The sequence below is a fragment of the Trichogramma pretiosum genome, unplaced genomic scaffold (genome assembly GCF_000599845.2).
Source record: "Trichogramma pretiosum strain Unisexual culture from Peru unplaced genomic scaffold, Tpre_2.0 scaffold24, whole genome shotgun sequence".
Lineage (NCBI taxonomy): Eukaryota > Metazoa > Arthropoda > Insecta > Hymenoptera > Trichogrammatidae > Trichogramma > Trichogramma pretiosum.
Genome location: NW_019641611.1, coordinates 1,565,240 through 1,575,019, shown reverse-complemented (window position 1 = coordinate 1,575,019; position 9,780 = coordinate 1,565,240). Strand labels below are relative to the sequence as shown.

The 9,780-nt window shown below is 29.9% G+C and overlaps 4 protein-coding genes across 11 annotated transcripts; 1 reads left to right on the top strand and 3 right to left on the bottom strand.

Annotated features, from left to right (window-relative positions):
- Positions 1-1,068: 1,068 nt before the first annotated feature.
- Positions 1,069-2,799, bottom strand: LOC106648254 (methyltransferase-like protein 25). Its single transcript, XM_014364995.2, has 4 exons — positions 2,179-2,799; positions 1,770-2,118; positions 1,597-1,688; positions 1,069-1,529 (listed from the first exon to the last, which is right to left on the bottom strand). The coding sequence occupies exons 1-4, from the start codon at positions 2,782-2,784 to the stop codon at positions 1,296-1,298; spliced, it is 1,281 nt and encodes a 426-aa protein (XP_014220481.1). The 5' UTR covers positions 2,785-2,799; the 3' UTR covers positions 1,069-1,295.
- Positions 2,773-3,429, bottom strand: LOC106648255 (oral cancer-overexpressed protein 1 homolog). Of its 4 annotated transcripts, none has more exons than XM_014364996.2 (2): positions 3,355-3,429; positions 2,773-3,197 (listed from the first exon to the last, which is right to left on the bottom strand). In XM_014364996.2, the coding sequence occupies exon 2, from the start codon at positions 3,187-3,189 to the stop codon at positions 2,788-2,790; it is 402 nt and encodes a 133-aa protein (XP_014220482.1). In that variant the 5' UTR covers positions 3,190-3,197; positions 3,355-3,429; the 3' UTR covers positions 2,773-2,787. The 4 variants fall into 4 exon arrangements, with proteins under 4 accessions (XP_014220482.1, XP_023314451.1, XP_023314452.1 ...); XM_023458683.1 differs by having other exon boundaries at positions 3,311-3,418; XM_023458684.1 differs by having other exon boundaries at positions 3,290-3,384.
- A 359-nt stretch (positions 3,430-3,788) lies between these two features.
- Positions 3,789-6,356, top strand: LOC106648156 (zinc finger CCHC domain-containing protein 7-like). The gene is made up of 4 exons (XM_014364839.2): positions 3,789-4,235; positions 5,090-5,744; positions 5,820-6,025; positions 6,138-6,356. The coding sequence occupies exons 1-4, from the start codon at positions 4,164-4,166 to the stop codon at positions 6,291-6,293; spliced, it is 1,089 nt and encodes a 362-aa protein (XP_014220325.1). The 5' UTR covers positions 3,789-4,163; the 3' UTR covers positions 6,294-6,356.
- Positions 6,357-6,906: 550 nt separating this feature from the next.
- LOC106648291 lies at positions 6,907-9,522 on the bottom strand. 5 transcript variants are annotated; one of them, XM_014365055.2, is made up of 5 exons: positions 9,455-9,522; positions 8,289-8,352; positions 7,778-8,224; positions 7,355-7,712; positions 6,907-7,294 (listed from the first exon to the last, which is right to left on the bottom strand). In XM_014365055.2, exons 1-5 carry the CDS (start codon positions 9,485-9,487, stop codon positions 7,195-7,197), a joined length of 1,002 nt encoding a protein of 333 aa, XP_014220541.1. In that variant the 5' UTR covers positions 9,488-9,522; the 3' UTR covers positions 6,907-7,194. The 5 variants fall into 5 exon arrangements, with proteins under 5 accessions (XP_014220541.1, XP_014220545.1, XP_023314392.1 ...); XM_014365059.2 differs by lacking the exon at positions 9,455-9,522 and adding an exon at positions 9,003-9,448; XM_023458624.1 differs by lacking the exon at positions 9,455-9,522 and adding an exon at positions 9,019-9,448.
- Positions 9,523-9,780: the final 258 nt, after the last annotated feature.

Genomic DNA, 9,780 nt, shown 5'->3' with positions numbered 1-9,780 from the left:
AAATGCAACGTCTGCACGGCAAAGCCTGAAATACAGTTTGGAGCTGCCATCTGTGGTAAAGTACAGACCGATTCCTCGCCATAATATCAAGAAAGAGAACTCTGCATCGACACGGTTTCTATTTTGCGCAGCAAGCCGATGTGCAGCAAAGCAGCTTGAACTTGGCAGTGTGCTGTAACCGTTTACAGCTCTGCGTGAGAGTTCGTATCTTTGTACAGCCACTTTTAGTATCCCTTGCGTTCGTTGCAAATAAAACTCATTTTTATATTAAATGATGATGATTCATTTGCACCGAAAATCGGGACCATGTTAAAATTACAAGTATTGAAATGCTCAAATCGCCATGAAACATTATCGATTTATGGGGTTTTGCTCTTATTTTTCGCTATTAATGAAGCATAAATTAAATCAAAATCGGCATTATTCGGGCATGAAAGCAAGCCATAAGCAAAATACGCATTTCAAGAGCAACCCAATGACGTGTTTTCCACGGATTAAAAGGGTATGTCAATGCAGTATAAGGATTTAATAATTTACTATGTACTGACCACAAATATTAAATTTTTATTAAAGGAGTTTTTTAACGGATACTTTAATTCTACTATAAAAAATTAGAATAACAAGATTCATACATTTTCTTGATGTAGGAAAGAGATACAAAATTTTGATTGAAATTACAATTTTTTTTATCCTTTTTTTTATTTATAAAAATGAATTATGAACCATCAAAATTATAGTTTGAAAATACACCAAATCAACTTACGATTATTACGATTGAAGATGATAGGCAAGATATCCAAAATGGGAAAAATACTTCGCGGAAAGGTGCCGGCATCACGAAATGGTTGTAAATTTCCTGTACCGAAAAATCAGATATTTGAAAATAGCGACGTTTTATGCGATTTACTTTTTTTATCATTTTCTTGTTTTCAGAGTGATAATTTTATATTTTTAAATCCGAGTTTTTGAATTATAAAATATTAACTGGAATTGAAGGAAAAGAAAAATGTACCTCAAAACAAATTTAAAAATGAAGTATTCAAGAAATTGTAAAAAAAAAGGTGAAATGAGTATATTCATTTTACCTGATGGTAATGAATAAAGAAATTCAATAACCACACATGTTTTTATAACAATTGTTTATATTTTAACATAAATAATTTTTTGTGTTTTGCACAAGGTACATTGACTGTTCTAAAATCAACAAACTGATTTAACAACTCATATGTATACCCTCACTGGACACAACTTTTTCTTCTTATGTGTTTAAAAATTCAATTACAATCATAACTTATTTATTTTTTGGCAATAATTGCCCAGCTTCTTGGTGAAAGGGCAGAATCAAACATTTGTACAAGTTGTAATTCTTCACAAACTTTAGAGTTTTTGATAAATAGTAATTTATCCAAAATTATTGAAGCCTCAATAACTGGAGCAATATTTATTCTTAGTAACTGAAATAAACGGAATTTCCATTCCTCTTCTGCAAAAGTTTCATACAACTCTTCTAAAGTAGAATCTGTGACAACCTAAAGTAATTCAAAAATAATTAAAATTATGTTTTCTGAAGCTTGTCAAAAAGTTAGTTTCACTCACGTGTGGAAATTTAATTTTTTTTAAGGACCATTTTGCATATGTCAAGAAGTTGGTAGTAGGAGCATTTCTTCCTAAGCGTACATTTTTGTAACCTATTTGACAAAAAATTAATAAATATGAATAATAAAGATGAATGTATCTTGTGAAAGTGAATTTGTTTTTTAAAAACTAACCAGCAGTTTTCAGAAAGACTTGCAGAATAGCTCTGTAAAATAATGATGGCGATAGATGATCTTGTGTTTCTTTCATCTTAACTGTTGACTGTTGAGCCAACATTCTTGCATTTTTTGAAAATTCATAAATAGATGATAATGATTTTACAGATAAATGGTAACAGCAAGGAACTATACACAGACTTTTAGCACAAGATAACTTAAGAAATGCAGTTACCACAGAATCTGTTAATGTTCCACAAGCATGTAAAGCTGTCATAATTAAATTTTCTGAAAAATTTGGGAAACTCCTGTTAACAATTTGTTCAAAATCAGTTGATTCAGTTATTTCTGCAACTACATAATGGATCTGAAAATTTTCAACTTTAGTATAATCATTTCTTTACTAATTTTGCAAAAGTTTACATACCTTGTTACTTAAAGGTATTTTTTTCTTTTTACTGGTCAATTTTTGATGATTTATTGCTCCATCATGATTTGTTTGTGAGCATTCAATAGCTAAAACAGTTCTATCAAAATGATTTGCTAAATGAAGTGATGCGTAACCTTTACCAGCTCCAGCGTCAATAATAATATTTGACTGTTCTTTGTCCAACCATGTTACTGTTTGAGTAAAAGTCTCAACTTCATGCCATTTTTTAGCTTTCATTAATTCACAATGTAAATGGTCAATAAAATTAATTTTTTGAAAATGTATCTGTTGTAAGTGTTCTTTGCGTGAAACGATATTGCTGTAACTATGCAAAGACAATGATTCAATTTCTTTGAACAATTTCTCAATTCCTGAATCGTGAAGGGTGCCACCAAACTGAATTAAATCATTAATATTTGTGATATTATAACAATCTTTTTGTTTTAAATCCCTTTTTAATTCTTCTGGCAGACAAGCATCCCACAAATCATCTGTGAAAAAGTCCACTAAATGACAATTTATAAGAGAGTCATATTTCTTTTGAAAAAGTATTGTTTCAGCAAAATAATCTTCAACGTCTGATATATTTTTATTAACTGCCATTTTTTAAAATTCTGTTTTATTAGTTTCTGGGTACCTTGAATCAACTTTAGCTAAAGAACAAATTTTCTTAAAATTCAATCCAATGGTCTCAAGCTCTGTACCAATGTCAACAGATTCGTCGTTGTCAGTTGGAAAATTTTCAAGTCGTTTCATTAAAATATTTGTCGACTCGATTACTTTTGAATTATTACAATTTTTTCTTATAAATATTAATACACCATAGTAATATCCTAATTCTGCAGCCGCTGAACTAGCTCCGTGATAGCCTAAATGATAACCATCTACCATTTGATTTTTTCCAACTTCGTAACCTTTTTCATAAGCTTGATCTTCAGCTAAATTTTCAGACATTAATAAATCACTAAACACATCATTGACATCTGGATTTACATTAATTTCAGACATTTCTAAATCTAGAAAAATAATTAGTTATGAAATTCATACAGTCGTGGTTAAAATTTATAATTTGATATCAATACATTAAAATTAAAAAAATAATTAATACTTGTAATAAAATTATAGTTACTTGTAAAATTTTTAAGAAATGTCAGTGTTGGAATTGAAATTTACCTACTGAACTAACATGATATAATTCACACTTCAATAAGAAAACATTTAATACCTCTAAAATGAATTTTTCAACAGGTGTCGCTAAAGATGAAGACTACAGTGTATAGTTATATCATATCAATGTGTTCCGCATGCAGTCTTCTTTGACTAGCGCAGAAAGATCCAGTAAAATTTAACGTACTGTCAATTAAATTAATTATTAATTATTTTCTATTTTTTTAAGATTTAAGAAGTTATTTACTTGCTCTACATATATGTTTGAAATAAATTGTTACACGTATAATCTTTTGAATTCAAAGCGTGTGTGTCGAAGTGTTGGTAATGTAGTACCAAGCATCGTCACTAGACGGGTCAGTGTTACATCCTTACATGGCGCGCTGGTATATACGAGTTACTAAGATCTATACTTACAAGTTACGACTACACGAGTGGCAAAGGCACGTGTGCATTGGACGAATTGCAGATGCTGTGCCAGTACGGAACGGATCACTTCAGAGTTCAGACTTCATGGTTCACCAAATTCACTACGATTTTTATTCTCTGATGTCAATGTCTAGGCCTATGTTGTGACTTCACGCAGACATTAAAGACTACATTAGTGTGTTTTCAATATCTTCAGCATCAAGTGACATCGTGTATAACCTTTGGCGATAGTGTCCAAAAATTTTAGTGTCAGATGTGCGGGAACACGTGTCTAACGTTTGATTTGCTTTATTTTTGTTTTAAAAAGTTCACAAACTTTTCAAAGTTTAGCTGATTGACGCCAAGTATAATCCTGCTTCAAGACTGGCTTTTCCTGCTGGAATATCATGGATTATAACATAGAAAATCTCGCCGTGAATCAACGCGGCGTAAATTATTTGTATTTCAACTACGAAGATGTAAGTAAAATTTCTCAATAATTTGATATATTTGCCATAATTCTGTTTTGTAAACTTAAGGCATTATTCTCTTTCATTGTTATTCATAGATACATAAAATTCTACATTGTATGTCAATATGCCGGCCACGTGCTGCTGTAGTAATACTTACAACGATCTCATGTGACAATATATTTATATTTATAATGCATTTTTTTAAACCTACCAAACATTATTCATTTGGGCTCATTTCACACATTTTTAAATTTTAATTAACTATCAAGTGAAATAATATTTATTTGATGTTTTTGTTTTAAATAATTTAAAAAAGTATTTTCATGGGAATTGTCAGTTTTTGTATGTCTACACGAAAAAAAGTTTATTTGCTTTCGTGTGTTTTTGCATACGAACTTCGTTAGATGCCTGGCACACATAAATGCACTAAATTCTATATTTTTATACGAGTTTTTTGTACATACAGGGATACTAGGTTTTGCAATTCAAAGTCTTTACAGTTTCTCAGTACATAACACTCTTTGTATACAAAATCCTTTTTTCGTATACAAATTTGACCTTCTATGCTTACACTCTCTCACAAGTACGAAATATATTTTTTTATTCTATAAGACAAAAAAAAATTGAGCGTCTTAAATTTAGTTCTTCGTACAGTAAAAGAAGCATTATTTACATATGGAAACTTTTCCGTACATTTTCGCAAATGAACTGTTTCTTGAGAGAATTTTTCTTGCACAAAAATCATTAATTTTCATTGGCATTTACGAAATAATTAGACAACCTATTTAAAGAAAAATACATTATTGGTCTATAAAACAAGAGTAAATAATGATACTTTCATTTTGTTTTTTTTGTTTTAGCAAACCAATTTGGCTAATGCGATGTATGCTGAAATTTATCAACAAGACAATACACCACGCTTAAAAATTAGAGGAGATTTGTTTCTAGAAAATCATTCCAGTACTCTTGGAAAAAATCGACATCACGGTGAAGAAGAAGTTCCAGATGCTAAAAAACGTAGATTGCACAATCCTCCAACGGACATCCAATCCAATGAAGGAACCGATGTAATATGCCTGGACGATTCAGATTCAGGCAGTGAATCAGCAGATGTTGTTGTCTTAGAAGAAACAAGCGCGCAACTCAAGAAAAGTAATGAAAATACAAAATTTGATGTAATCGTTCTTTCTGATAGCGAGGATGAAAAAAAAACTCATCCTGAGAGAGATCAAGAATCTGGAATTGATAATTCATTCAATAAAACGGGAATGTCTTCAAATGTCTCTGACAGTAGCTCTGAAGATTTATCTGATAATGATAACATAATGATACATATTAGGGACTCACCTTCTCAGAAGCGTAATAAAACGCCATTGAAATCTAAAACAAACTATGCATCAGCTTTTTTCCATGAAGTTCCGAATTTCCATACAGAAATGCCTCTTACAATGAAAAGATATTATAACGAACCAGCTGATTCAAAATCAATTGAAGAGAGACAAGCTCTAATGTCCAGTAAGTGCAATATTTTCTTTTAGTTCTAATATTAAGCTCGCTCAATAAATTATAAACTAATTGTGACTTTTTTAGGAAAGCAAATGAACTGGTTAATAATAAAAGAGGATAAAATGAAAAAATCACCAAAAAGACTTTCATTTCATGGAAAATGTAGGCACTGCCAACAGAAAGGCCACATGGCAAAAGATTGTACTGAACCACATAAAGATATCACTTGCCACTTATGTAGTTCAACAGATCACAAATCCAAGAATTGTAATGGAAAAAAATGCTTTAATGTAAGTTATTATATTCAATTAAAAATAATTTTTATACATTTACTATAAAATTTGTACCACTTTGTACTTTGAGTAAATATTAGAAATAAAATGTAATTTTTTATGATTTTAGTGTAATACAAAACTGCAGAAATTTGGATTTAGCTGCCCAGCTTGTATGCATCTTAGATGCTCAGTCTGCAAAAAAAAGGGACACCTACAATCTTCATGTCCAAATTTTTGGAAAAAAGAACAATTCATCATCAATAAAGCCAAAATATATCATTAGTAATTCAATGATGTTCATCCATATTATTTTACATGATTGTAAATAATGTATATAAATGTAAATATTCTTATACAGTAAAAATAAATCTACAAAAAAAAATGTTAATTTTTGTCTCTAACTTCACAACCTACCTATGTAAAATAATTTGTATTTTTAATCAAACTAGAAAAAACTTTTTTGTCTATTTCTGCTTTTAGTACGAAACATTTTAACAAGAAATCGTGTTTAAAGGAGATATTATACCTGATGCATAATTGAAATGTTATGATTAATCTAGCTTATCAAAATTTGAATAAAATTAATTAAGTATTGGTCTTTATATAGAATATTTGAAAAAGTTTCTTGTTCAAATTGAAAAGGAGTAACTGTAAATGTAATAATTACTTCATTACATTTTGAAAAGATTAACAAATAAAAATTAGTAAATTAAAATAGATTATGAAACATAAATATACTTTTTCTACTTCTATTATCATTTTTACTTGTTTGAAAATAAAAGCAGACAGAAAAATTTCATGAAATTGAAGAATTATTTTCAATTTATCGTAGTCATGCATTTTGAAAAAAAATTCAAATGTACTTTATTTTGATCATCTTTGATACAGAGCTCAAATTATAATAGTGTACATTAACCGTTCGGTTACTAAGAGTTTTTTGTCATTGTAGAACCCTTTTGTTTCATTTACATTATATATCACTTTTTTTATTGATACATTAATTGCCATAAAAACGAATCAATTTTAGGGACGCTTCTGCCACCGACAGTTTCATTTTATTTCATGCATTTGCCACATGGTAGAATTCCACCGTGGATCAAAACCTTTTGTTAATCAAAATGAATAGAGGTCTCCATCAAAATTAATGATTGTTTCTTTTGAAATCGATTATTGATCACTTCCATTCAGGACTCTTTGTCATTTTTCAAATGTATTTTATAATCCTCTTCATTTTTTGTTGTCTTGCTAGCGGATTTATTTAGAAATGCTCCACATTTATCGCACCTACAAATAAATTACCATTATGCTAACGATAATTTTCATGAAATTAATAATATGACTTACCTATCTTCGTTCGGATTAAGGAATCCATAATTATATTCCTTAACAAATATTGCACGATACATTTGTTCATGAATAAAACAAATATCAAGTGCCCGTCTTCTTTCTTCAACAAATAATCGGTACATTGTTGCAATACTTAATCCGTTCTCTAAATATTTTCGTTGGGTATTCTCTAGACAGTTATGAGATTCCATTACCGGAAAAGATGTAATGTGATCGCGAGCTAGATTTTTAAGCTCTTCTGGAATTTGATTTGTTCGATTTCGATGTTTTCCAATTGCGCACTCATTGATTTTGCCCGTAGATTGAGATTCTGCCCATTTTTTAGAAGCAGTCACAACCCACTGATGACTTATACCTAATGAATAAAAAATTTTAAGTGTTTATGCTAATGAAATTATATGAATTAATAATTGTATTTACCCAGTGTATCAAGGAACATTTTTTTACATACTTTCACGTTCTCGTTTTTGCTCGGTAGAGCGTACGTGTGTTTAAAAGCTTTTTTATTCATAACTTTATAATCTTCTGAATCGTAATCTTCATATTTTTGAACATTTGTCCACTCTATGATGCACAACCATTGTTTTGTTCGATCAGCAAGCTCCCAAAAGGTCGAAAATGCTTTTTTTCTATCTTCGAAGGTAATTTTTGAAGCGCATTTGAAACGGCATGTATTAGAGCATCCTTCTTTTATTTGTCTTTTTTCAATGACCTTGTTGTTTCTGCCGATGCCACTCGTACCCTCATTTCGGGCTTTTTTGGCTCGTTGATCAATCGTTAGATTATTACTTGTTGAAGCTCTTTTTCTCGTCCGTTTGCATTTTAGTAGTGGAATAATTTGTTCATTATCATTGCCGTTCATACTGCCTAAAATAAAAAAAATCTCGTCAAATTTGACTTAAAAACATTGAGCTAATATAGTTCCAATTACCACTATCCGAGTCACCACTCTGCAACGGGTTTCCATTGAACGCCGAGTGAGAATTCTGCAACATCTGCATCAAATTTTCATGAGGTGTCATTTCTCTAATATTTGAAATCATTAAGCTATTAGAGTCGCCACTACAGATTCTAAAATATAAATAATGCAATGACAAATTGGGTTTTTAATCTTACGTTATCTGCAATTAAAAACAATTTAATCATTTTCCACCCACTCTTAATCTTAATTTTTTAAAGCAATCAAATAATCAAGAATGAAATAATTATACCGCATTTTCTTATTTTGCTTATCCTGAAAATGAAACGAAGATTCACAATTAAAATGGGTATACACTCCGCAACTTCAATATTTATCAAAATCAAAAATTGTTTCGAATTTTACGAAAAATACGTTGAGGAGGTATAATTTTACAATAAGGAGATCGCTAGTCGAATTTAACATAAAATTCTGCATATAAGTTCAAAATAATTTAATATCTTTTTGTATATCTCACATGTTTATGTTTACAAAGTGTATGATGAACCAAATTTTTGCTGAGTTTTTGAATTTAGTCTTTTATGTTCTATGTTCATTTTATTATCGCTGTTTGTTTAAATTCATGAGTCAACTATTTTACTATTCAAATTGATTAATTACTGAAGTTGATTTAAAATTTTTTGAGTAACATTAATGTAAGTTCTGAAAAACTCAGCTCATACTCACTTTTTACACTACTCACTTTTTGAAAAGGTATTGTTTGAAACTTAGTAAATGTTATAAAATCTATCAGATCTCGTTAGAAGAAAATAAATCATCCTCAAAAAACCAATTGGTGCCCAAATGTTACTACAATATCTTCCGAAATGTCAAATAATGTCTTCAGTGAATAAATTCTATGCTATTATAAATAATATAAGTAACACTCACAAAAAAAATACATTTTACTACTGCTTCTGTTTATGCTGAATTTTAGATCGAACATCGCGAAAGAGTGTCAATAAATTTCACATTTAAAACTTATGCACTTCTTATAGATTCATCGTAATAGTACATCACTGCTATCCAACACAACTCAAACTAAGAACTTGAGTACTTTGCTTCAATTATGCTGAGCTATACTTGAGCAACATATTCCATTTATTAGTTAAATAGATAAATTGCATTCTGAGATTTACCTTGTTTATACTTGCCGTTGCTTGTGCTACCATTGCAGCATACACAGGTTACAACCCAAATAGGTCATCAGTCATTCTTATGTTTACAAATTTAGTATAAACTTGAAAAGTAGAGGCAGCACTGAGCAGTTCTTATAACGCCTAGCTAATACGCTACTATAGAGTGAAAGTCAAAACAAACAAGAAATTGCATTACAAAATGTTGGTATAATGTTATGGAAACACCACTCTTATAGGATTGGAAAATTAGCGATAGAAAAATTTCAGAATTAGAAAGATACCGAAGCCGGCTTAAAGTAATTATTTTCGAACATATTTCTAAGATT

Bases quoted from the DNA above. Each gene is read 5' to 3' on its own strand.
- LOC106648254 (XM_014364995.2), bottom strand. From the start codon at position 2,784: ATGGCAGTTAATAAAAATATATCAGACGTTGAAGATTATTTTGCTGAA. The intron at 2,119-2,178 runs GTATGTAAACTT...GAAAATTTTCAG, and splicing joins AAATACCTTTAAGTAACAAG to ATCCATTATGTAGTTGCAGA. The intron at 1,530-1,596 runs GTGAGTGAAACT...GAATTACTTTAG, and splicing joins AAAAAATTAAATTTCCACAC to GTTGTCACAGATTCTACTTT.
- LOC106648255 (XM_014364996.2), bottom strand. From the start codon at position 3,189: ATGTCTGAAATTAATGTAAATCCAGATGTCAATGATGTGTTTAGTGAT.
- LOC106648156 (XM_014364839.2), top strand. From the start codon at position 4,164: ATGGATTATAACATAGAAAATCTCGCCGTGAATCAACGCGGCGTAAAT. The intron at 4,236-5,089 runs GTAAGTAAAATT...TTTTTGTTTTAG, and splicing joins TGTATTTCAACTACGAAGAT to CAAACCAATTTGGCTAATGC. The intron at 5,745-5,819 runs GTAAGTGCAATA...TGACTTTTTTAG, and splicing joins GAGACAAGCTCTAATGTCCA to GAAAGCAAATGAACTGGTTA.
- LOC106648291 (XM_014365053.2), bottom strand. From the start codon at position 8,400: ATGATTTCAAATATTAGAGAAATGACACCTCATGAAAATTTGATGCAG. The intron at 8,225-8,288 runs GTAATTGGAACT...TTTTTATTTTAG, and splicing joins GAGTGGTGACTCGGATAGTG to GCAGTATGAACGGCAATGAT. The intron at 7,295-7,354 runs GTAAGTCATATT...ATTTATTTGTAG, and splicing joins CTTAATCCGAACGAAGATAG to GTGCGATAAATGTGGAGCAT.